At 43.0% G+C, this 23933-nt stretch overlaps 1 protein-coding gene, 1 long non-coding RNA gene and 1 other non-coding gene across 4 annotated transcripts; 2 read left to right on the top strand and 1 right to left on the bottom strand.

The window, feature by feature from the left end:
- Positions 1–833: 833 nt before the first annotated feature.
- On the top strand, positions 834–15533 carry fgfr4 (fibroblast growth factor receptor 4). Of its 2 annotated transcripts, none has more exons than XM_011611153.2 (23): positions 834–1402; positions 2824–3026; positions 5233–5420; positions 5494–5632; positions 5763–5813; positions 6375–6565; positions 6680–6818; positions 7362–7634; positions 7737–7826; positions 7929–8095; positions 8183–8306; positions 8969–9159; positions 9267–9405; positions 9503–9696; positions 9773–9918; positions 10266–10387; positions 10467–10577; positions 10825–11015; positions 11901–12023; positions 12413–12483; positions 12581–12718; positions 12832–12937; positions 13223–15533. In XM_011611153.2, exons 2-23 carry the CDS (start codon positions 2933–2935, stop codon positions 13397–13399), a joined length of 3165 nt encoding a protein of 1054 aa, XP_011609455.1. In that variant the 5' UTR covers positions 834–1402; positions 2824–2932; the 3' UTR covers positions 13400–15533. The 2 variants fall into 2 exon arrangements, with proteins under 2 accessions (XP_011609455.1, XP_011609456.1); XM_011611154.2 differs by having other exon boundaries at positions 7365–7634; positions 13223–14157.
- Positions 6830–11007, bottom strand: LOC115252645 (uncharacterized). Its single transcript, XR_003890972.1, has 4 exons — positions 10949–11007; positions 8901–9007; positions 7344–7529; positions 6830–7263 (listed from the first exon to the last, which is right to left on the bottom strand). It is a non-coding gene; the product is annotated as an uncharacterized lncRNA (long non-coding RNA).
- A 6020-nt stretch (positions 15534–21553) lies between the features above and the next one.
- On the top strand, positions 21554–21625 carry trnaa-ugc (transfer RNA alanine (anticodon UGC)). Its single transcript has one exon. It is a non-coding gene; the product is annotated as a tRNA-Ala (tRNA).
- Positions 21626–23933: the final 2308 nt, after the last annotated feature.

A 23933-nucleotide genomic window follows, 5' to 3' on the forward strand; every position in this document is an offset into this window, starting at 1 on the left:
TTAATACTTTGATCCAGACAGATGTCATGCATGACCAAAATTAGTCCAAAAGTAAAACTGTTCAATGTTCATCAAGTTCCAAGGAATGAAAACATATGTAGATTGGTGAATGTCAAAGGCCTCTTTGGAGACCCAAATAAGCACATTTCCACCTCTTTTCGGTATTTAGAGGATGGACTACTTACAAATGTCTGGGGAAGGAAAGTTAATCAGCCTTTATCTCTTCCCCCTGGCTCAGATGCATTTATTTGTCCTGCAGCTGTTACACCACACTTCAAATTCTTATGTACTTTGCATGTATTGTTTGCCAACTTTGAACACGTTCCCTGATGCGATCCGTCACATGTGGAAAATCGCCGATCTCAGGGCGCGACAGTGCCACTTGGAGCCTTAAAATGTTAAATCTTGATTCTCTGCTTCAGTTAATGAGATTATGGGGTTTGTTTTTTTACGATGATGCAATTAAAAGGTGGCGGTAATTCACTGCGCCACGTCTCTGAAACAACATTGAATGCGTCCTCTAAAGGAGCCTTGATGTTGTGTTTGCATAAAGGGCTATTACACCGCCACAAATCGGGGCGTCATAAATAAAACCTTTTTGACAACCTGATTTACGTCCCTGGGGAAAGGATTCAATATAACTTTAATTCATATCCCCCCTCCGAATTCCAGAAATGTGTTTTAACAGGAGGACATACGGACTGTCTTCGGTTTATTTGCCAGCTTTTAAGGCGAGGGGGTGTTTTGTGGGGGTAAGAGAAGCGCACCCCTCCCCTCTCGCCTCCCTCCTCCTTCTGCTCCCCTGGCCGCTCTCAGGCCATTGTTGTTGTGACTGCCGTCCGGAGAGCAGCGGTGTGTTGGAGGAGGACTTACTCACTCTCTCTCTTTCGCCCCCCTCTCCCTCTCTGCTAAAGAACTGGAGAGAAGAGGCTGAGCTTCACATTTCCAGCGACAGAGCTCAGATCTCACCAGGACGGACTCCCAGAGAAAGAGGAGAGTTGGCACAAGCGCTGCGTAAAGACGCGCGTAAAGAGAACTTTCAAGAATAGTCGTGGGCCACCCGCCTTCGCCTCACACAATCTGTTTCTTTCTTCCTCGCCACGTTGGATCTGTTTTCGTTCTCTTCGTGGATCTAGCACTCCAAAGCCGGAGTGGACTTTGCTCGCAGGGGTTTAGTTGCTCTTGCCTTCAGCCAGAAAGAGCCCGGTAGCTGCCGTTCGTGTCGTTTTTGGATATACAAGGCTTTCGGTTGGATACACACAACAACCGAAGATCACGACTGTTTTGGAAGGTGGCAAAGCTCCAATGAGGATTTCAGGATTCGCTTGCGTTGACCGGGACAAGGTGTGAACTCTCAGCCTGGTGCCAGTCGCCACTGCGAGGGCGAACCAGGAGGGAAAAGGTGGGTGAAAACAGACTGAGACAGCTGGTAAATGTGGAAGATTCACGCAATTTCAGCTTCACCCATTCATTTACTCCGAACCCCAAAATGAGTCGGGGGGATTTTATTGCTCTGCAATCTAATTTCAGTGTTTTATGAAATCATTTTAAAAGTGTTTTTTGAGTATTTACTTTTTATAACACGCGGAAAAATTGTGATTTTTCAGAGAGGCACTACAGCATAACTTTGTTGTATTTTGCAACACGAGGAGCAAAACACTTTGTAGACATTGAACTCCACAATGATTATTTAAAAGACAGTTTGAGGCGGTGCGAGCGGATTTTAGTCTGACACCACGTCTCAATCATCCCGATGAAGGATTAATAATTACAGTAGGTTACTGTGAAAACTATATGCATTGGGCGAAACATCACATTTGCCAAATGCCAAACGTTTTACACGACACACATTTTATTGAGCACTGGATCGATCGGGGTGATTGACTCGCGGCAGCAGACGCGCTTCGGACTGGCTTTTACTTGTTTTGGACTAAAAACAACTTTGGCGTCTTTATGGAGTGCTATCTGCGTGTCAGTATGTGCAGCGATTTGGAAAGAAAAGGCTCCAGTGTGCCTTGAGGTGAGGAGCGGTGTACAGTACAAGTGTTTTGGCTCCAGCTGAACGCAGAGGCGCACCAGCGGAATTAACAGCAGCAGGAGAAAAAAACTTTTTCCTTCAGCGCTTAATTGACAAAGAATACGTTTCATTCAGGGAGCTGGTCTCTCTAAACGGTGTGTGTGAGTGGGCGAGGGCGCAGTCTTCGTGCGTGGAGCGCACGCACCGGGACTCTGGCGCCTGTCGGCCTCAATCACCGCAGCGAAATCGTCACATTTTTCCTTTAATGTTCTTGTTCTGTGGCCTCAAGGGTCGGATTTGAAGTTTGTGATTGATCTGATAATTACAGGTCGTTTTCCCCTGGAATTCAATTAATGTTGAGATTGTCGCGGGCCATATATCTGACATTAAAATCACAGGACGTTGTAACATTTATGTATGAACATGTTTGTTAGACGGAGTCAGTTTACAAACTCACGAAACTGAGGATTTTAGGGTTCTTGTATTAATAGTGACACATTTCAGATTGTGTAGCTTACTAGCAGTTTTTGAGCGTTTTTCTAAGTGGCCATTATCCAGGAGCACATTAAGAACTGTCCATTGACAAACAACAGGCTGTAACAACCCTGCTTCTTATTCATGACACAGACCAGCCTGGACAATGTAAAGCACATTAGTGGGACAGTTCGCAGGACAGCTGCTTCCAACCATTGCTTGTTTTTTGCCACCTGGCTTACAACAGAACTGCAAAGGCTGAGCTCAAACCTCCAAATCTGGGTTGTGGTCAGCAGAATTAACCATCTCTAATGCCTTGTTGGTGTCCGCAGGATCAGGCTTTTGTGACATTGGGGCTCTTCCGATGCCTGTGTCCAGGGTGTGAGGCCAATCTCAGGCTTCCAGGGTCTACTGCTGCCTTCTAGCCACAAGACACATCAAATGAAGAAGATGTCCAGGGTCACATTTTACGCTCTCCTGCTGTGTTTGATGGACAGGATCTCAGCTCGTGTCATCGCCGACGGAAGGACTAAAGGTATGGCACGTCTGGTGTGAATCAGATTCATCTATAACTTCCCCCAAAAGATGCACTTAACTAGAACTAGGCTCAGTCATAAAGAAGGACTCTGTGGTCCGAATACAGAGTGTAGAAAAAAGTTCTCGGTGTTTTCTGCTGCTGTAAATTGTGCTACCTGATCCATCTGAGGCCCCCAGGCTCGGAAGTGTAAATCTGTTGGGCTGCGTGCCAGCTGTAGAGGATGAAGAGGGGGACCAGAGGGGTTTTTCATCCACGCTTTACAAACAGACAAACAGCAAAAAAGTCAGCCATTGTCTGTACTTTCTGTTAAAATGTTATAAACAGCATAACTGTCAATTACAATCAGGGTGTTAGACAAACAAACTCTGGTGTTTCGGATTAAAGGGCGTCAGCAGGACACTTTTTCTCGGGACGTGTGTGAAATGATGAAAGACAATGTGGATTGGTGCCCCAGAGGCATCGCGCGCAGAAGCTGTCTGCTTCTATGTCTGTGGCCCCCACTTTGTAGGGACAAGCGAGGCCAGCCAGGGCTTGCTGCTGGGGCTCAGCAAGAAAAGGCTTTTAAGGTTTATTTACAGAGCAGAAGAGCAGCGGGGTGACACAAAGAATCGAGATCTTAAGGTCGCACAACGTGACATCCGCAGCTGTGGACGCAACGTTTTAGCAAAGACTGTTGTTTTGTGATTTCAATTTTTATTGACCATTTAATTGTTCCTTTTGACACCAACTCATAGCATCTTTAGTCACAAAAATAGAAAGACTGTTAATTGGTTTGTCCCAGAGTCTGACATTGTGCCAGATAAATGCCACTGTTTCCTTTGATCTCTGCGTTGGATAACTGGGTTAGCATTTTTGTAAGGAGTGCATCTGCTGGTCAGACTCGAGCAGCTAACTGACTGCCAACAAACTATAGCATAAATGCAAGATCGTGCTAATGATAGATTACACAATAGAGGGCCTTTTATCCAACTGTTCATACAAATCAGTCACTGGCGGAACTTAAAACTCTGAAGTTGACCTCACAATGGAGCAGTTCAACCCATAGCAAGAGTAATCCTGGTCATTATCCAGTTGTCCCAATGCTGAGAAGCAAGAGACGAGAAGGTTTCATTGTCCAAAAGCATCTCCTTGAACTTCACAGCCTAGACTGACTACATTTCTAATCTTACTAGATCTACAGTTGAATTTAGTGTCACATTATTAAAACTGTTCTTTTTTGTACTTAATTGTTAGTGTATGGACCAGCATCTACTAAAATGATTGATTCGGTCGACTGCTGTTGAGTTGATACCACCTGTTTGATGGGATCAGTCAATCGGTTTATTTCGGATGCACGCATCAGCACCACATTCACAATACGGGGCGGCTCATTATCCTGGCGGTTCTTCACAGAGCCCTCCGCTCAGCTGCCAGCCCGGCCGGATGGCAGGCCATGCTGGCTGGTTGGCTCACACAGGCTGAGTGGTCTGTTTGTGTTGTGTTGTGTTTTGTTTGCCCCCTCGCCTCTGGGTGACAATTCACACTCTGCCGCAAGTTCATCTCCAGGGCAGACTCCTCAAAGGTTCATTAGCAGTGGTCCATTACTGGTTTAGTACTGATGTTCAGATCGCCCATATTTCATTCATTCAGATGGTTACAGTCACACTAGCCTCTTCCCTTACCTTTTCCCCTCCAGTTTGGTTTTTTTCCTCTGACAAGATCATCGTTGTATTCATTTATGTACCTTATCTCTACATGTGCTCCAGCAGTAAAAATAAAACAGAGCCAGGACAGATTCCCTATTCTGTAACCACTTGTAGGAAGCAATCAGACAGAAAATTGCCCTGGAAAATTGCTCGTTCTGAGTGACTGAACAGTAAGTGAGGTCCTTGGCCAGGGCACACATATGCTCCAGTGAGCGAGTGTGCAAGCACATGAATGGGCAAGTGACCCACTGAATGGATGGCACTGTCTCTGATGGTGACACGATAGTTGCTGGGTTATCTGGGCACTCATTCATGGTAGCATTAAAAGACAACGGTTGTTGAGGAACATCGTGCACCTCCCTCAGTAAACCATTCACAGGTAAACTGAAACCACCAGGAGGTGTTTTCCTACAATTTCTATCTCAGTTGTGGTGAGGTAGAAGGAATTATTTACTCTAAACGAAATAATAAATAAATGTTCCTTCCAGAAATAGCTAAAATCTATTTTTCTTGCTCAGATCTTAGGGTGTTCAAGCCCCTGATGGTGCCAGGCTTCCCAGAAAACACCACAGCAGTGGTCGGTGGCCAGGCCAAGCTGGTGTGTAAGGTCCATCGACCGTTGTCCACCAAGGTTCAGTGGCTGAAGAAGGAGGACAGCGTGTCTGGACAGACCCTAGAAGGACCACCACGCCCTCGGGAACTGACTGTGAGCAAGCTCTCACTTCTGATTCTCTTTTCCCCATTTGGAACTCTTCCTTAAAATAATTTCTCTGGTGCAGGCTCTGCAGAGCAATGCATCAAAGATGTACACACTACACCTGCACAACGTCACAACAGAGGACGCTGGAGAATACATCTGCATGGCCAAGAACCCCACAGGCCAGGCGATGCAGTCCGCATGGCTGGAAGTTCTGCCTGGTAAGTTTAAAAGGGTTTTCATACAAATGCACATTAATTAAGATGCTAATGTAACAGAGGAACCCACTGTGTTTTTTTCCCCTATTTTATAAATGAATGCAATTGTAACCACATTGCTCCTCTTCCACAGTTACTGTTGTTTCCAGTACAAAGGACCTGGCTGATCTTAAAAGGGCCCCAGGTACTTTTTTCAGTCATTGTAACCTTTGGTCATATATAGTCACAAGTTACAACTATATAGTTCATATCAGTCGAACTGTCAGGTAGTTGTCCTAAGAAAAGGAAATGGGTGGGAGCTTGAGACTTGTGGGGACACTCCCCTAATACTTGAAATACCAACTATCCAGGGGTTTAACTGCATATTGCGTCAGACAGAACGAGGTCAGTTTCCGTCCCAGTCAAAAGGGGGAGAGGACTAACGAGATGGTTAATAAGATCAGAGAATGAAAGTGGCCACAGATCAAAGGAAATCCTCTCAGCAGCAGACAAAGAGATGCACTAATTGAACAGATTTTCATCCCAAAAATTTCCTGCACAACTGCCATTTTTAGATGTTTGTTTGCACAACAGCGATGTTTGCCAGCAATCCAAGAAGACAATGTCTGGATCATTATGTCCTATATTCAATAGCTTCCTTCTTTTAGGCTTTAAATATGATTCTGTCTATTAATTACCTTTATATCCTTGACTGTAAAGGTCAGCCTGGCACAGATCAATCATCTCCTCCTTCTTCCTGCTACAGAACGTTCTCCACACCGGCCAATCCTTCAGGCTGGACTGCCTGCAAACACCACAGCGGTGGTCGGCACTGATGTCCAGTTACACTGTAAGGTCTACAGCGATGCTCAGCCTCACATTCAGTGGCTCAAACACATAGAACTAAACGGGAGCCGCGACAGCCCTGATGGAACACCCTATGTTCAGATACTCAAGGTTGGTTTTGGGCACAGCCAGAAAAAAATAATAACCTTCAGGAAACGTGCCGAACATGGAGCACTTGTGTTGCTCTGGTGGTTCATGTGTCTCTTCTGAATTTGTGTTGCATAGACTGGCAGTTTGAACACGTCCGATGTGGAGGTGCTCTACCTGTCTAAAGTCACCATGGAGGATGCAGGAGAGTACACCTGTCTGGCAGGAAATTCAATTGGATTTGCCCATCAGTCTGCCTGGCTCACTGTCATTTCAGGTAAAGAACCAACATCCGGGTGGATTTTGTGCAGAGTAGGCTTGAATCCTTAATGACCTGGTGTTTACTGGATGCTGATGCACATTTATTTCAATAATGAGACTCTTGAAGATGTTATGGTGACCATCTGTGGGGGCTCAAATGCTGGATTTAATGTATTTCCTCTGTTCACTCACTTAGATCTTCAGTGAACCTTCACTGCCTCTCAGATTTACCCTGTGTCCACTGTCACGCTGCAACATGTTCATTAGCTCCAGTCGTTCTTTCTCCTTTTTTGGAGTGGGGTGGGGTGGGGGGAGTGGCAGGGCTATGTTAGGAGGAGCTGAGGGGGTGTGTGTGGAGGAGGACAGGGTTGGTTAGGCTTTCTGGTCTCCATGGTAATTTCATTGTGTGTTGGTGGGGGTGGGTTTCTGACAATAACTGAAGGTCACAGTTGAGAGGGTTTCTAAAAGGGGTGATAAAGGAATAACTGGTTTGCTAGTAGTAATGTAAATTAATCAAAGCTGAAATGGTCAAAATGCTCACAATGCAGCCATGTTTCAGCAGATGTTCTGGAAGAGCTGAACGAAGACACCTCAGAACATCTTGTGCTGGAGCCGGGGAATGTTCTCAAGTTGCGTTGTGACATCAACACCAGACCCGGCATGGCCTTCAATTGGTACAAGGATGGCCTCCGGGTTCTGCCCACGCCCCGCGTTCAGATCCGTGGTCCTGTCATAGAAATCGCAGATGTGACATACGAGGACTCTGGAGTTTATGTTTGTGTCCTCAGGGGGCACAAAGAACCCAATCGAAACTTCACCATCACTGTGGCAGGTGAGGAAAGCACAGTTAATTAAAGGAGATTTGGTCATAAATGTTCCATTGTGATGAATTTAATTAAAATCTATTCACATGAATCATTTGTTACATCTCCAGATTCAATGGGGTCAGGTGACGACGATGAGGATAATGACTTGCAGGACTCATCGGCAGAAATAGAGAACGACCAGGTTTACATCTCCAAAGGTCCGTAATAAGGATAACTTTGACATTATGTGTAATTAGCACATAGTTATCCTCCCGGCTTCTTCTGAGACTTTTGGCTGAGCACATATTGCATGTCCACAGGTCCCTACTGGACACATATCCAGCGTATGGAGAAGAAGCTGTACGCTGTTCCAGCAGGAAACACAGTCAAGTTTCGTTGTCCGGCAATGGGCAGTCCCATGCCGAGTATCAGGTGGCTCAAAAATGGGCGCGAATTTAGGGGAGAGCATCGCATTGGAGGTATCAAGGTAAGCAGTCTGTTGCCTTATTCTGAAGATAAATTGATGATTAATATTTGTGTCTATTAACAATCCTGCTTATCCATTTTTCTCAAGCTAAGACATCAGCATTGGAGTTTGGTAATGGAGAGTGTGGTACCTTCAGACAGAGGAAACTACACCTGCGTGGTGGAGAACAAATATGGATCCATCTATCACAGCTATGTCCTCGATGTCCTTGGTAATTTTTGTATTTTGGTCTCTTCAACCTAAATAACTACTTGTCATATTTATTCTTTGCAGGAAAGTGACTAATGTAAAAGTGATTAATTATTAGCTTAAATCATCAGTTTACACATGCATGCAATGGTGCATACACACTCTTTTGGATGTTATCTAGCATGATAGATGGCATAGGTGGGGGAGGAGATGGGAGTGTGACAGTGAGTCAGATGTGGATGGTCATGCATCGTTACCGGTTTTCAGTTTGACAGAAGAATGTAGTTTGTTTGTTCATTTGTTCACTGTCTGTCCACCGCGAGGTCAGTTTCCGTCCCAGTCAAAAGGGGGAGAGGACTAACGAGATGGTTAATAAGATCAGAGAATGAAAGTGGCCACAGATCAAAGGAAATTCCCTCAGCAGCAGACAAAGAGATGCACTAATTGAACAGATTTTCATCCCAAAAATGTCCTGCACAATTGCCATTTTTAGATGTTTGTTTGCACAACAGCGATGTTTGCCAGCAATCCAAGAAGACAATGTCTGGATCATTATGTCCTATATTCAATATCTTCCTTCTTTTAGGCTTTAAATATGATTCTGTCTATTAATTACCTTTATATCCTTGACTGTAAAGGTCAGCCTGGCACAGATCAATCATCTCCTCCTTCTTCCTGCTACAGAACGTTCTCCACACCGGCCAATCCTTCAGGCTGGACTGCCTGCAAACACCACAGCGGTGGTCGGCACTGATGTCCAGTTACACTGTAAGGTCTACAGCGATGCTCAGCCTCACATTCAGTGGCTCAAACACATAGAACGAAACGGGAGCCGCTACAGCCCTGATGGAACACCCTATGTTCAGATACTCAAGGTTGGTTTTGGGCACAGCCAGAAAAAAATAATAACCTTCAGGAAACATGCCAAACACTTGTGTTGCTCTGGTGGTTCATGTGTCTCTTCTGAATTTGTGTTGCATAGACTGGCAGTTTGAACATGTCCGATGTGGAGGTGCTCTACCTGTCTAAAGTCACCATGGAAGATGCAGGAGAGTACACCTGTCTGGCAGGAAATTCAATTGGATTTGCCCATCAGTCTGCCTGGCTCACTGTCATTTCAGGTAAAAAACCAACATCCGGGTGGATTTTGTGCAGAGTAGGCTTGAATTCTTAATGACCTGGTGTTTACTGGATGCTGATGCACATTTATTTCAATAGAAGAGGAAGCAGCAGACTCTATGGACACCATGGAAACCAAGTACACTGACATCATCATCTATGTTTGTGGTTTCCTGGCTCTGATTATGGCCACTATTATTGTGGTGTTGTGTCGGATGCAAGTGCAGCCCAGAAGAGAACCATTTGATGCTCTGCCAGTGCAGAAACTGTCCAAGTTTCCCCTTCGCAGACAGGTAAGGGGACCAGTTTGCAACTAGCACATAGTGAAAACACCAGCGCTAGAGCTAAACATCATTTCCTTTTCTTTAGTATTCAGTGGAGTCCAACTCATCGGGAAAGTCCAGTGCGTCACTAATGAGGGTGGCCCGTCTCTCATCCAGCTGCTCGCCCATGCTGGCTGGTGTCTTGGAGTTTGAATTGCCCTATGACCCAGACTGGGAGTTCCCCCGGGAGAAGTAAGTTGTCAGCAGTTAAGAAACTCAACGTTTTAAAATGATGGAAAGTAATTTTGTCTGGTGAAAGAGCTGGGTTTTGAAATTGTGGGCTTCAACAAGACTGACTTATTATTAAAATTCCTGCCCCTTGCAAAGAGAGTATTTTGAGCTTGGTTTGGCCTTAGCAATGTAGGTTCATTTTAATGTTCGGGTCACATAATGTGGGGATGTAAAAAGAAAGAAGTCCACAACCCATTTTTGCCTTCCCCGACTAGTATTTTAAGAAACAAGAGCCCTAAATTATAGTTCTGTGTAGTTTTCATTTAGACATTTTTATTTTCACTGATTTTCACTCATTCTCCCTGTAGTTTAACGCTGGGCAAACCTCTAGGAGAGGGCTGCTTCGGACAAGTGGTCAGAGCCGAGGCCTACGGTATCAACAAGGACTCCCCTGATCAAGCCACCACTGTGGCAGTTAAGATGCTCAAAGGTAGGAGGCAAACAACACATAAACAAGAAACACTGTCAGCTCAGGGGACCTTGTTTTACGAGATAACTGTGTCCTATAGATGATGCCACGGACAAAGATCTGGCTGACCTCATCTCAGAAATGGAGCTGATGAAGGTGATGGATAAACACAAGAACATCATCAACTTGCTCGGAGTTTGCACACAAGATGGTAGGTTCCTGATCTGTAGTTGGAATGCTTTGATTAAAGGATGTTTTCCTTCTTGTTGACACACGTTCTTACGCACCTTACTTTGTGACAAAACAATGCTTTAAACTCCATCCTGGATCTTCTCTTTAATGTGAATCACAACAACAGTGTAATTTGGTGTCTCAGAGTTGGTGGTCCCAAACCTTTAGGCTAAAACAGGATGGTAGCAGTCCCCTTGTCTAATTTGCGTTCTCCTCCCTGCCCTCAGGCCCTCTCTATGTTCTGGTGGAGTATGCCTCTAAAGGTAGTCTGAGGGAATACCTGCGGGCACGGAGACCCCCGGGCATGGACTACACCTTTGATGTCACCAAGGTGCCTGAAGAACAGCTCACCTTCAAAGACCTGCTTTCCTGCGCCTACCAGGTTGCCAGAGGGATGGAGTACCTTGCATCTAAAAGGGTAAGGCGAGCATCTTCAAATCTTTTAGCAGACTAAAATCAACATTGCTTTAATCTGGCTTTGACGTCAAGAAGACGGCTTAGTGTGTGATTTTTACATGGGGCACATCATCTTCAGGGAGAATATTTTGGTCCAGTTTCACTGCTGGTTGGCTCTGTCTTTCCCTCTCCACCCACTCTGTTTTGTTCCTTTCATTTACCCAGCATCCAGTCTGTCTGCCTGCTTCTTATCACCACGTCTCTTTGTCTGCTAGTTGGTGTCTCAGCCAACTAGCCGCTGTCCCTTCAGTCCTGTTTACTCTTTTCCATCCATCTGTCCATCCCTTCAGCCCAGGTCTTTGTCCTTTTTAGTGCCTCCATAAATCTGTTAGCAAACAGACAGCAGAGCCCTCGTCTGGATGTAGGCAGGCATTAGGTTTCTGGCTCTACGGCCTCCAAAGAATGCAGGAGCCTGAGTCTAACCCTTCATTAAAGGGAGACCCACAAACCAAGACTGCTTCATTCTGTGCATCCCCACAAATCCCACATCTATTTAAAATGAAAACCAAAATAAAAATAATGACATCCATTCAGTGTGGGGAAACAGCGCTTTTCTTTTTTCCACACAGAATGTTGTTTTTACTTAAACCTTCAGCATTTCTATATAAAGGCCTTTCAGTTTTCGTTGTTTCATTGTGTGGTAACTTTACAGGGGAAAATGCAAGAATCATGTTTATCCTTCTCATGTACTAGCTCGTGTGACAGTTTTGAAAGAAAAAGAGGGAACGGGAGACTCAAATAATTCCAGTCTTTCCATAAATCTAAGAGTTTGCTGCATTATAACCTAATCTGGAAACCCTGCTGTTGACCTTAAACTGATTTTCTCTGTTTTATGTCTTGTCTACAGTGTATTCACAGAGATCTAGCTGCAAGAAATGTCCTAGTAACAGAGGACAACGTGATGAAGATCGCTGATTTTGGCCTGGCCAGGGGGGTCCATCAAATCGATTATTACAAGAAAACTACTAATGTGAGTGTTTGTTTCTCACTCAGATGTTTTTGACTCTAATTAGAACCCCACTAACAAAACTGAAATGATTTTATTTTATTTTTACTGAACCAAAAGTATCCTTAAAGTAGATTTTTGGTGATCTGATTTGATGAAAGAATGTTTTTTTTCTCAGTCTATGATTGTTTAAAGCTCATAGCTACCAGGCTCCGACCAACTCCTCAAGGCAGATGTCTGATATTTTCTCTGATTGGCAGCATTCTTAATGGGACTTAATTAGAAAAGGGTTGAGACAGACAGGGAGGTGGTGGGGGTGGGGGTCAGCATAGAGAGGTACAACTTGGTTGAAAAACACATCAACTGAGAGTGTGGTGATTGAAGATGTGGCTAATGTGTGGTGTACCCTGCAGGGACGGCTGCCAGTGAAATGGATGGCACCTGAAGCCTTGTTTGACAGAATCTACACACACCAGAGTGACGTGTAAGTGTAGCTTATCGTGTGCTTGAAGAAAGAACATTTCCATCACTTACACTGCAGACTTGAGCAGCCTCATTGATTCACTTGCATCTCTTCTCAGGTGGTCGTTCGGTGTTCTCATGTGGGAGATCTTTACGCTGGGTGGCTCACCGTACCCGGGCATCCCCGTGGAGGAGCTCTTCAAATTGCTGAAGGAAGGACACCGCATGGACAAACCCTCTAACTGCACACATGAACTGTATGTGGGAATTTGCCCGTTAACCTCCACAGTAAACGTCTGCGTGGTGATATTACAAATCACCCTCTGCAAAGCTGACAGAAATAATGTCCTCATTTTTCTTACTTTTCTAGCTACATGATGATGCGTGAGTGCTGGCATGCTGTTCCCAGTCAGAGACCGACCTTCAAACAGCTGGTGGAAGAGCTGGACAGAGTGCTGCTGTCCATCTCTGATGAGGTGGGTCCCACACACTTTCATTCACCGCTGATAAGGATGCATGCGCGCATTTTTCTACTGGTGGGTAAAATCTGCCATCCAGATGTGCGATCTGCCATCAACGGTGGTGAGAAGAAACCAGAGTTTGTGAACAGTGGCATTAAGATCACCACCGTTACAGACCTCCATCCTCTCTTACAGCAGCTAATAGCTCTTGTTTATTAATTCCAATTAGTGTTTTGTAAATCAGTGTCACCAATCATAGCAGAAATTCCTCTAACTCCTGAACTCCTTGTTCCCACGCAGTACTTGGACCTGTCAACTCCCTTCGAGCAATACTCCCCATCGTGCGAGGACACCTCCAGCTCCTGCTCATCTGATAACGATTCCGTTTTCACTCACGATGCCTTGTCCACCGAGCCCTGCCTGCTGGGCTACCACGACGTACGCTCTCGGATGGACATTAATACGGCACTGCGGTAGACTGAAAGGCCACCATAAAGACACTGATGTTACAGGCAAATGACTGCATGGGGCTGACATGACACCTCCACTGGGACCATATTGGACGTCCATGGTTGTATTTCTAAAGTTAGATTTCCATTTGACCTTCATCGTGGTGCCAGAAAAAAGCCCTTATTTAGATTAGAGGTGGGCATTTATTCACACATGTACTCGCGTGGAGCACTGAGGCTGGTGGGCTTCAACAGGCAATGGGGACATTTTTTTCTGTGATTTAAAGAAACAAGGACAAACAAGATGCGGTACTTCGGACAATCAGCGCTGGCCCTGTGCCTGAGAACAGCTGAAAAACCTGCGGCACTAAACACAACAGAAGAGACCCTGGTACCCCAAAACTCTTCAAAATGCTTTCTTTGGTAGGGCGATGGACAATGATCTCCACACAGACTGAACCCAAAACACAGGGCTTGAGAGACATTTTTTAAAAGTTTATTTTGCTATGCTAAAACAGAAGAAGCTGATTGTTAAATATAAATCTCTTTATATAAGATTATTTTACTTTTGTGTTACTTATTTAAAAAGAAAACAGTGGTCTTAAATCTCAGGATCTCTCTGTTAGAAAGATGCTGTAGAGACAGTGCCTGAATTTATGATTTCCTGTGAATATATTAGAATATTAAGATATTGTATGTACATATCAAACTGCAGAACAGACGATTACCTTTTAATAAATTATAAGTTGCTAACTGATTCATAAAATGAAATGAAGGTTGTTGAAGGCAATAGAATGGGATATTTGTGTGTTTCAAGTGCGTCGTATCTACAATGCTCGAGATGTTTTCAGTCTAAGTTATGAGCCAATAACATTAATATATAATCAAGAGAGCCTCGTTGCCCTCTGATGGTTGGCTGCTGTTGAGGAAAAAGCCACACGAGGAAGTGAACTCTCTTCACATTTGTATGTTAAGGTAAAATGGCATCATCCCACTTTTATGAAGTCAAAGAACCACATTAGAGGATGGTAAAAGCTACAGAAGAAATTTACTGTAAAAAAAAAACAATCGCTTCGACCACATCTAACCTAAAATTTATCTGGTTAAAAAAGAACGGGGCCTGTAAAGGTTATATTTGTTGTACTCAGCAATTTTCGGTTACATACTAGGAGTCCAGATTTGTTACTGTTGGATAAAAAACACCAAAATGTTTCGAGTCATTCAATGCTTTTCTGAAGGGAATGTTCCAAGTCCCAGAGGTTTACACCCAAAAACAACAACTCTGAGACATCATTTTTGTGGTATTCCTCTAACAACAGCTTCACTCTCTCAGCCCTTTTCTAACATGAAGGCATTGTCAAAGACACTGGCTCAGTGGTGGGTTGGGGGGGGGGCAATTCAGCATGAGGGGACTCTGTTGGGGAGCTGGCCCAAGCCCACTGCCACTGCTGACAAGAAGAGGAGGGCGGAGAGTTGGGGGGAGATACTGAATGTGAAAGCTGGTGTGATTGATTTCAAATAGAGTAGAAGGGGGAGGGACCCTCCTTTGTCTGGCCGTATCCTTTCACCCAACCCAATCTGTTGGTGAGGGGTCCTCAGGTCTGCAGCCTGGCTGGACAATGAAGCCCTTGCAGACGTAAAGGGTGTGACTACAGACCAGAGGGAGCTTTTTTTTTCCTGGAGGGGGGGTTAGCTTGAGCTTGTGTGCAAATTATGAGGCTCTTATTATGATAATGGCTACTCTTCACTCCCAAACGTCCCTATCTTTATTCCCGTCGCCACCATCTTTCAAATTACAAATCTGGATTCACATTTGGCGCTGATCCATAGCCACCAGGACCAGCTGCACCAAATTTCTATTTAGGGCAACGATGCCAAGTGAGACCAGATTTTGACCAGACCAAATATTCGACACATACAAAATAAATATTTGTGCTCCTGTCAAGCAGATAGCGGGCTCCAGCACCAGCACAATGATCCAGTTGGTGCTGCTGGTTTTGGACTGAAGCTCTGTCACATTTACAAAGTCATTTGCATCTTCACACCCCATCTGCCTGCTTTTCTCCCAGATATAATATCACATCTCCTCAAGATAATTATTTTAGAAATTTCTAATTTATTTGTTGTTTGTTTTATATGAAATAAAGTGTAATTTAAAATGATGTGATGGTGTGTGGCTCAGTCTTGCTGTGGATTTGTAAAAAAAAAAAAATAGCAATTCTAATCAGGGTTGAACAAATCTAGACTCAAGGGACAGTTTGGTCTCTTTAGTAAGTAGGGAGAGGTCCACTTAGTCTCAGTCTCAGTAATTATCATCTTGATTAGTGCATTTTAGAAATTAGAATTTTTTTTTCTCCATTTCTTTGGGAGTATTCCAACATATTTATGCAATACATCCTCATTGATTCATCATAATGGAAATAATAGAAAGGTTGTTTGTTTGCAGCAGCTTCACACTCTACAATCTTTGTGCTGGACTGCCCAGAGAGAACCTATACAAACTCTGGGGCAACGTGCACTCAAAACAGAGCAAACTTACAACATTCCTTAACATTTAAACTTTTAATCGATCCCCAGAAACGACTGAAACTGGGAATCTACTACAACTGCACTGCTTCTAAAATGGTTTTTGAGCTAAATGTGGACTGAGAAGAAATCAAAACATCTGTCCAAACATGTGATTTAGCTCCAGAACTAAACTCCACCCAAGAAAAACCTACATATACATGTGCAAAACAGGAAGGGGGAGTTGTCCTTTCATGTGGAAATAAATCAGTGAGCATGCAATGCATGCATTTTTATCCTCAATGCACGCTAACTATTATGGGCGCAGAAAACACTGATTAGATATGTGGCCTGCTTTCTCCTCGGTCACACTGACTGCACATTGAAAAATCAGACAAGCAGACGCCAAAACTGATAACACTTAATTAGAAAACAAACATATTTTTTGCAAACGTTTCCACAACCCACTGAGCTTCAGGTCTACCTGAGAAGTTTCCCAACATTCTGGAGCAAAATTCATGCAGGATTTGTCATTGAAATCAATAAATTCACATTTGATGCCTGGAACCAGCATCCAAGTTCAGAAGGGCAGCAAAAACAGACAAACAGGATGTCAACAAGGCAGAAGTTTGTGTAATCAGTTCAGGCTGAAGGTTAGGTTCATGTTGAAGAGAGCAAACTGCAATTCACACCGGAAGTGCTGAAGATATAAGAGAAAATGACAATGGAGAGAAAAGGAGAAGGACGAAAGACGGCGACAGACATGGTGCACCAGACAAGAAAGAAGAGATGGAGGTCAAAGGTCAAGAGGAGGGTGGAGAAGGGCAGGATGATCTCAGTCATTCCAGCCTTTTGAAGTTTGTTTGTGTGTGTATGTGTGTGCGCGCGTGTATTCTGTGTACATGGTGTGTGGTCTCTTCACATATGTGTTTGTCTTATCTCCCATGTATAATAAATCTTGATCACCCACAGAATCTCTCTGAGGGCCTCTCTTGCTTGACCTAATAAAAGTCTCAGTCTAGGATTTGTGTCTAGAAGTGTGTGTGTGTCTGTGTGTGTTACTTGAACTTACAAATGTGATAAGATTTGAGTCAATCTTATGTTCATTGTTAATACAAAAGAACACATTGGTCATATTTCTGATTATATAACATTTGCTATTTCATCTTTGATTGAGAGCCAAACCTTAATAGACCCGTTGTTGTGCAATCACTCGGTTCCGTGGCCGGTTTTCGAGATTCCAGCTGGTTGTTTTAAAGGCTCAGATCCTGAATCAACAGACCTTTGTATTTAGGGGACAGTGTTGGCAGCTAAGACAGGAAACATGGGGAAGAGGGTGGGGAACATTATATGTCGCAAAGATCCCCAGCTGGAACAGAACTGGCAGCACTGCGGCCATGTGGCATGTGAAGTAACCTGACTGAGTAATTAGATTTCAGTGTCAAGACAAGAGTCCAGTCTGCGGCGTACGATTGCTAATGTGGCTCTCATTTAATCAGATGAGCTGCGTGAAAGCAAGTAGTAAACTCTGTTGAAGTACAGGTTCAGTGACAGTTTAGATAAGTGAGGTATGGAGACATGGACTCATCCTGAAGACATAAGAGAGGACTTCAGATGTAATGAGTGGAAACGGGTCAGCAAAAACAGAACCTCACTGTCACACTTTTGCAACAACTTACAAATGATTAGCATTAGCATGCATTACACGATGCTGTCAGTTGGTTTTATGCTATATTTCAGTCCAAAAAGCCAATGCCAACCAATGACATAATTTATGTTACATTACCTGATGCAGATGGAACAAGGAAACAGTTCCTACATGAAACTCATAACAAGATCTGCGGATTATCTTTAGTAACCAGATCTGGTACCATGGAATTGAACCCAGGCTGTCATCTGTGAGCAACAAGATACAAACTAGCTCACATCAATTAGCAGCTGGACCAGTGAGAAAAAAAAAAGTAAATATTAATAAAGTAGATAAGATAGACCTTATACATCTTTTCAGTCGTCATACTGGTATATTTTCATGCAAAAAAAATCTATCCGAATGTGAATACCACTGGAATATAGTGGTAAAAGACAAAACACTTCATTTAAAGATTAGTTGATTACCCATAATTGTGCCTTTTGATTACTTTTCCTCTGTCTCTTTCTGAGTTTGTGTTAAACTGAGTTTTTCGTCAGGCTTTATCTACGTATTTGAGCTGTTTTGGTGAACATCCAAGGCTAAAACCCTCCCTGTTTGACTGAACTGCAGCTCATGAGTGGACTATTTGTGGGTTTAAACCCACATCCGCAGCCACCAACAGAGAAAGACATATTCCAGATACATTTTCAGTAAATTCCATCCTGTATTTGTTGAATCAACAGCGGTTATCATCACTTGGTAAATTTCAGTAATCAAAGGATCAGATTTGTTATGAAGGCACTACGTCTAGACACTTTGATCCTCTAAAAAGCAAGAAAGCATCAATGGAAAAATAAGGGGTTATGAAATAAACGGGACTGTTGACATTGTTTTTCCTCCTACTCAATCTTTAAAACATCATAGGTATTTTAGAAGCGCAAGTAGCCTAAATATTAAATTTTTCTCCGTACAGTAAATGACATCATTTTCTGCGCTTTGTTTGTATGACAGGGCTAAACTTACATACACTCATGGGTGGAGCAAAAAAGATGTAGAGGCAAAAACAGCATTGAAAAATCTATATTTTTATGGATATTTTTCTATATGTTTTGTACATTTAGTTTTGTAGAAACTGCATTTTAATGGTTTGATTGTCTAGTAGATGGCACCAACAGAAGTGTTTATGACCTCTCTCTTCGTGGGACATTTGGAAATCAATGGAATTTTTTCATCTGAATATCTTATCAGGAGGTACACAGAAATGGGACACCAAAGACATGAAGTAACCTCCCTGTTAATGTGTGTGTAATGTTTAACCACTTTGTTACAGCACCCTGAACCCTGAACTATCCGCACAGATTACAGCTGTAGCGGCCCGCTGCTGAGTGTGTGTGTGTGTGTGTCTGTGTGTGTGTTGTTTGTCACTCACTTTGTCTACTGACCTCCGGAAGTATTTGTGATTCACACTGCTCACACAGCCAGTGATAAGGCCAGGAAGAGAGTGTGTACACAGGATGTAGAGTTAACACTGGGACAACACAAAAGCAGATTATCACAGTGAGAGCAGCCAAAACACAAGTGGTGGATCCATACTGGTGTGTGCTGACACAGCCCACTGAGCACATCATTATGGCCCAGATAGATGGATAGATACTCACCCCTAAATATGATTTCAGCACCTGATATCAGTGAAGTAATCAATACAGATTTGAGCTACTACAACAACAACTTTACAGCAGTAATTCTTCAATTCTCTGCTGCCTTTCTTTCATTTTTCAACTCTTTTTTTTAACCAGTAATTGTAAAGAGAATCTATGGGATCCACTAAAACTTTGGTTATTTTATATATCTGCTGGAGATGATTTGACTGTGATAGTTCGCAACAGATTGGATCAGGTAACATCAGGCTGGCCATAAACTATTGCAACCCCCTCCCAAGAAAAATCTAAAATTACCATGCAGGGCAAAGAGATGGACATATGGAGCACATATGAGTATCAACTATAACCTATATTTAAGATTTATTTCTTCTCCAACTTTCCTCAGACCAGGTTTGGTGATTTAACAAACACTGAGCCCTGAACACATAAAGAGCTCATATTGTGATAATGTTAGGAGGCCCCTCCATCCTGAGCTGTACATGCAGACAGAAGGGGCCCCATAGTTCTGGTTAACCCCCCCTCGCCTGTCTCCGCCGCTGCCGACTGGCCCTCGTTATTTATTGCGCTGTAATTTCTGCAGACTAATTGATTTGGCTCAGCTTTCAGGCTGCAGGGAGGAAGGAAGTCAGGCAAGAGGGAGGAAAGTATGTGTGTGTCTGTGTTTGTGTGTGTGTGTATGTGTGTGTGTGTGTGTGCGCGCGGAAGAAAGTGTTAGTGAAAAGATATGAAACATGTGTTTTAGAAAGACATAATGTGATGGTAATGTAGTTGAAGAGGAGTAGATGTGTGTGTCAAAAGGGCAAAAATATTACTCTTTTGTGGTGTTGGATGAATTTTACCCCCCAGAAAATTCAGAAATATATATTTTTATACCCTCACACTCCAGTTAGGGCAGATGGTATCATACCTGTGACAGATTACTACTGTTCAGCAGTGGAACTGGTCTGCCGGTGCTACTTTGTTTATTTAAACTAATTTAGATGCTCAATCAGATGCTAGTTTTGATAAACTCAAAATATCTGCTATGAAACTGAATGGCTGAACTCAGACTCAGAGATTTTTTTTAAACTGAAAATGGAAAAGAAACAGGAAAGCTGTGGGAAAGCATATTCCAAGAGAGAGAGAGCCAAACACATTTTCTGTCTGTTTTGGAGAACGTTTAGCCTGAACATAAATGAAACGTGAAATGTCTTTAATTGAGACTGAACGTGATTGGAGACACAGAGCGCCATACTTTGGCTAATCTAAGCAGCACTTGGCTTGTGGCTTTGTGTCTCCATTAGATTCCAACAATTTATAGCTCCTTGCTAAGAGCTTACAGAACAGAAAATGCGGTTTCAATTCAATTATCCCCCAGACGACACTTAGTAAAGGTCACTAACTGACTGAGATCAGCCTGTTCGATGCAAATCGCATCAATGAACTACAGTGCAGATGGTCTGTCAACAGAAGGCTTTCAAGAGACAGTGTTACACCCTGCAGACCTCCCACCTCAGGCTGCCTTTTAGATGTGATGGACAGTGAGGGGATGGTGGGAGACCAATAATCTCCCTCCATCACCATGACCACCTTCTGCTTTGAGGCAAATATGCTATTTTATGTTCCCTCCAAAGCCTTTGTCATCCTTAAAGAACAGTAAAATGTTCTTGTCTGACTTAAATCTGAATTTTACAGTACATACAATCCAGTGATTGGTAGATTAGATTTAAAACATGGAGAAATAACTTATTTCATATAGTACACTACAAATGGCAAGCGGGGGTCTATTAACATCTGAATGACACACTCGAAAACTAGAAAATACAAGAGGCCTTCGTTGACGGTCACCCCCGTGACAAGGCCGACTGGTCGTCACTCTTTCAGACCTTAAAATACTGATTTACGGATGTAGAAACAGGACTGATAGTTGTTCAGTCATCAACCTCTGTTCATTACCTGTCAAACAAGGATGACATGCCTCCAGGAAGAGAACTTCCCTTGAAGGGATACACCTCCGCTAAAGCTCCATTGAAAACATATTTTGGCTTTTGTGCAGTATCAGGGGCATGTAAAAGGTTCGTTATTGCATTTTATACGTGCATATAAACATTTTTTTAACCTCTGGAATGAGCCACACATAAAGATAATCAAGGTTTAACAATGTCAAAGTCCAACGGAGTTATTAAAATCTGAGAAAAGTCTAACCTGACCTAACATTCGTGTCTGTCAGTTTTAAAAAAGGAAATAAATGGAGACAAACTGGAGATGGATGCACTGGTGCAATTTGATCCATATAAAGAGAAAACTACATGATTAATAATAAAGACCTGGGATACTTTACCAGACCTCAAGTAAATACTATTTAGTACAATGATTTACTATGATTAAAATCTTTACGTCAGCTACCGGGGATGTAGCTCAGTGGTAGAGCGCATGCTTTGCATGTATGAGGCCCCGGGTTCAATCCCCGGCATCTCCACCATATCTTTTAGGCGACTTTTATTTATCTTTTAAACACAGAATTGGTTTAGCTACGCCAATGTCTTTAAGAACAAACAAACAAACCAAAAAAAAGCTGTGTAATGTCACATCACAGACATAAAGTAATTTTGTTCTCTCTTTGTTCAGTAAAAGTATTCAACAGCACCTGAACATTGCAACTGCAAATGAGTTTGTTTGACAAAACATCATCTGAGAAAAAGAAAATACAAAAAAGCTCAGTGTGGCTTTGGCTGCAATCTGATTAAAGTTCATCTCAAGTTCTTCTCCGCAATACTTGTTGTAGCTGAACTAGTGAGGCGCCGCAGTTTTGACTCTGCTTAGCCGCAGATATAAACACTAAAGTAATTCAATGCCACTTGTAACAGTCATGGTGGCTGAGCTTTGAATTTACATTTTCAGTACTTTAAGGAGTAATATAAAACACACTGTGTTTTTAAATTAGAGCATCAATTAGGACATCTGGTTGCCAACTGGTTTAACAGTCAGACTCTCTAACAAGACGCATCATCTGCTGAATTTCAGCCGGTTCTCTTTGTTTGTCGCCAGCTTCTCCACTTCTGTCTGAATCCCTTTCAAATAACAGAAATAGCTATAAATAACCCGGCCGAGGTTATTGTGTCATACTCATTCACCTACAGATCTGCCCATTGTGTGACACAAATAACACTTTAAAATTCCAAATAAGGAAAAAACAACAGGAAACTGATATTTCAGGAGTGTAGTAAATGACAGATGTCCTCCAGACAGGGGGGTTGTCTCATTCCTCCCATCCTGTTATTCTTATGTAACATGATTTGGAAGACGCATTGATGCTACTGTTCTGTTTCTTAAGAAGTTAAAGAACATCTTACTGTGGTTGAGGAGGTATAAACTGTGTAAGCACAATGTTATTAAAGTCTTGAAATTAAATTTGCATTCATGAATACAGCAATTAAAATTTACCTTGAATATAAAAATCCCAGCTATTATTGATGAACTTGGGAAAAGAGGGGAAAAGAGGATTAACGACACAATGTCTGTGTCCATCCAACCTTGAAATTACAAAAATTAAAGTTTGGCATTAAACAGAAATGACCCTAATAAATCTTGAGTCCGCAACATCGTAAATCCCTGGCTCCACAGTTTTCAGAAACTCTGCTTCTTTTCTGTTAGTGCTTGGGAAACCACATCACAGCTTCATCCACACATGGCAGAAAGGTTTCAGGGCTGCGGCCATGTGTGAGCGGCAGTAACTGGCGGTGGGTGGTAATTGCCTCGGCGTCACAGTGCGGGTGTGTTTGTATGTCTTTGGGATGTTTGTGTGCATGTGTGTGTGTGCGCGTGCACCCACTGTGTCTCCACACTGTCTCGAGGTCTCTGGTCTCTCTGAGCTGCTGACAGTTCCTCATTAGACACTTCATTACTGTCAGAGCAGCAGAAACAAACCATCTAAAACTCGCCTTTCACCCCAGCCTCTCACCACAGTGGACGTATAATGTGGGATTATGATGGCCCAGAAAAAATAGGTTGTCAATGTTAATATGAGTTCAAGAGTTTATGGTGCCAGCTTAAATATGGAAGCTTGCGTCAGCTACCCTACAGTGATTTTTTTTTGCCCTATGCTTCCATTTTTATGAAGAAACAGTTCCTTTTAATCTGAGATAATCTGCCCATCTCATCCCTGCAGGAGTGGTAGGAGTGACATACCTGCTGGCACTAATGTATTGATATGCTGCAGGATATCTGACAGTATGGTAAATAAGTAGTTAAATACCTGAATCCTGCAACCAGCTTGATAGTACCTTTTGTCTCCACAGCTTGTAAATAAATGTGCACATTTCCATGTGCAAAGTTTGGATTTTGGCTTCTGCTTTTCTGCTTTTCCACTTTGCTCATGTTAATCATGTGTTGGAGCCCCCCCAAAAAGTGGTAAATTAGCAGGTGCTACAGCACTCACATTTGTGTGTTTTCCTACTTGGAATGACGGACTGGATCTTACGCCTTTCCTGAAAAATGTGACAACATGTCTGAAGAGATATAGGCTACAGCAGCTGGAAATGGTGCCTTTGATGACAGCAGGCTTCCTCCTCTGTGTTCCAAATTCATTTACTCTGTGGAATCAACAAGGACCAGAGAAGGTGGTAAATTTGACCATAGTTGCAGTTATTTTAGTCTGTCTAGGCATCCCAAAGGCATTCCGATGACCGCTGTTTCCACAAACGTAAAGTTTTACGCTTTAGGAGAAAAGTGTAAAAACAGAAGAATGAGCAAGAAAGAGAGAAGCCGGAGCATAAAACAACTCAAAA

The sequence above is a fragment of the Takifugu rubripes genome, chromosome 15 (genome assembly GCF_901000725.2).
Source record: "Takifugu rubripes chromosome 15, fTakRub1.2, whole genome shotgun sequence".
In the NCBI taxonomy this organism is placed as follows: Eukaryota; Metazoa; Chordata; class Actinopteri; order Tetraodontiformes; family Tetraodontidae; genus Takifugu; species Takifugu rubripes.

Excerpts from the sequence above, each read along its gene's own strand:
- fgfr4 (XM_011611153.2), top strand. The coding sequence starts at position 2,933 with ATGAAGAAGATGTCCAGGGTCACATTTTACGCTCTCCTGCTGTGTTTG. Across the intron at positions 3,027-5,232 it reads CGCCGACGGAAGGACTAAAG|ATCTTAGGGTGTTCAAGCCC; the intron begins GTATGGCACGTC and ends TTTCTTGCTCAG. Across the intron at positions 8,096-8,182 it reads ATCGCATTGGAGGTATCAAG|CTAAGACATCAGCATTGGAG; the intron begins GTAAGCAGTCTG and ends ATTTTTCTCAAG.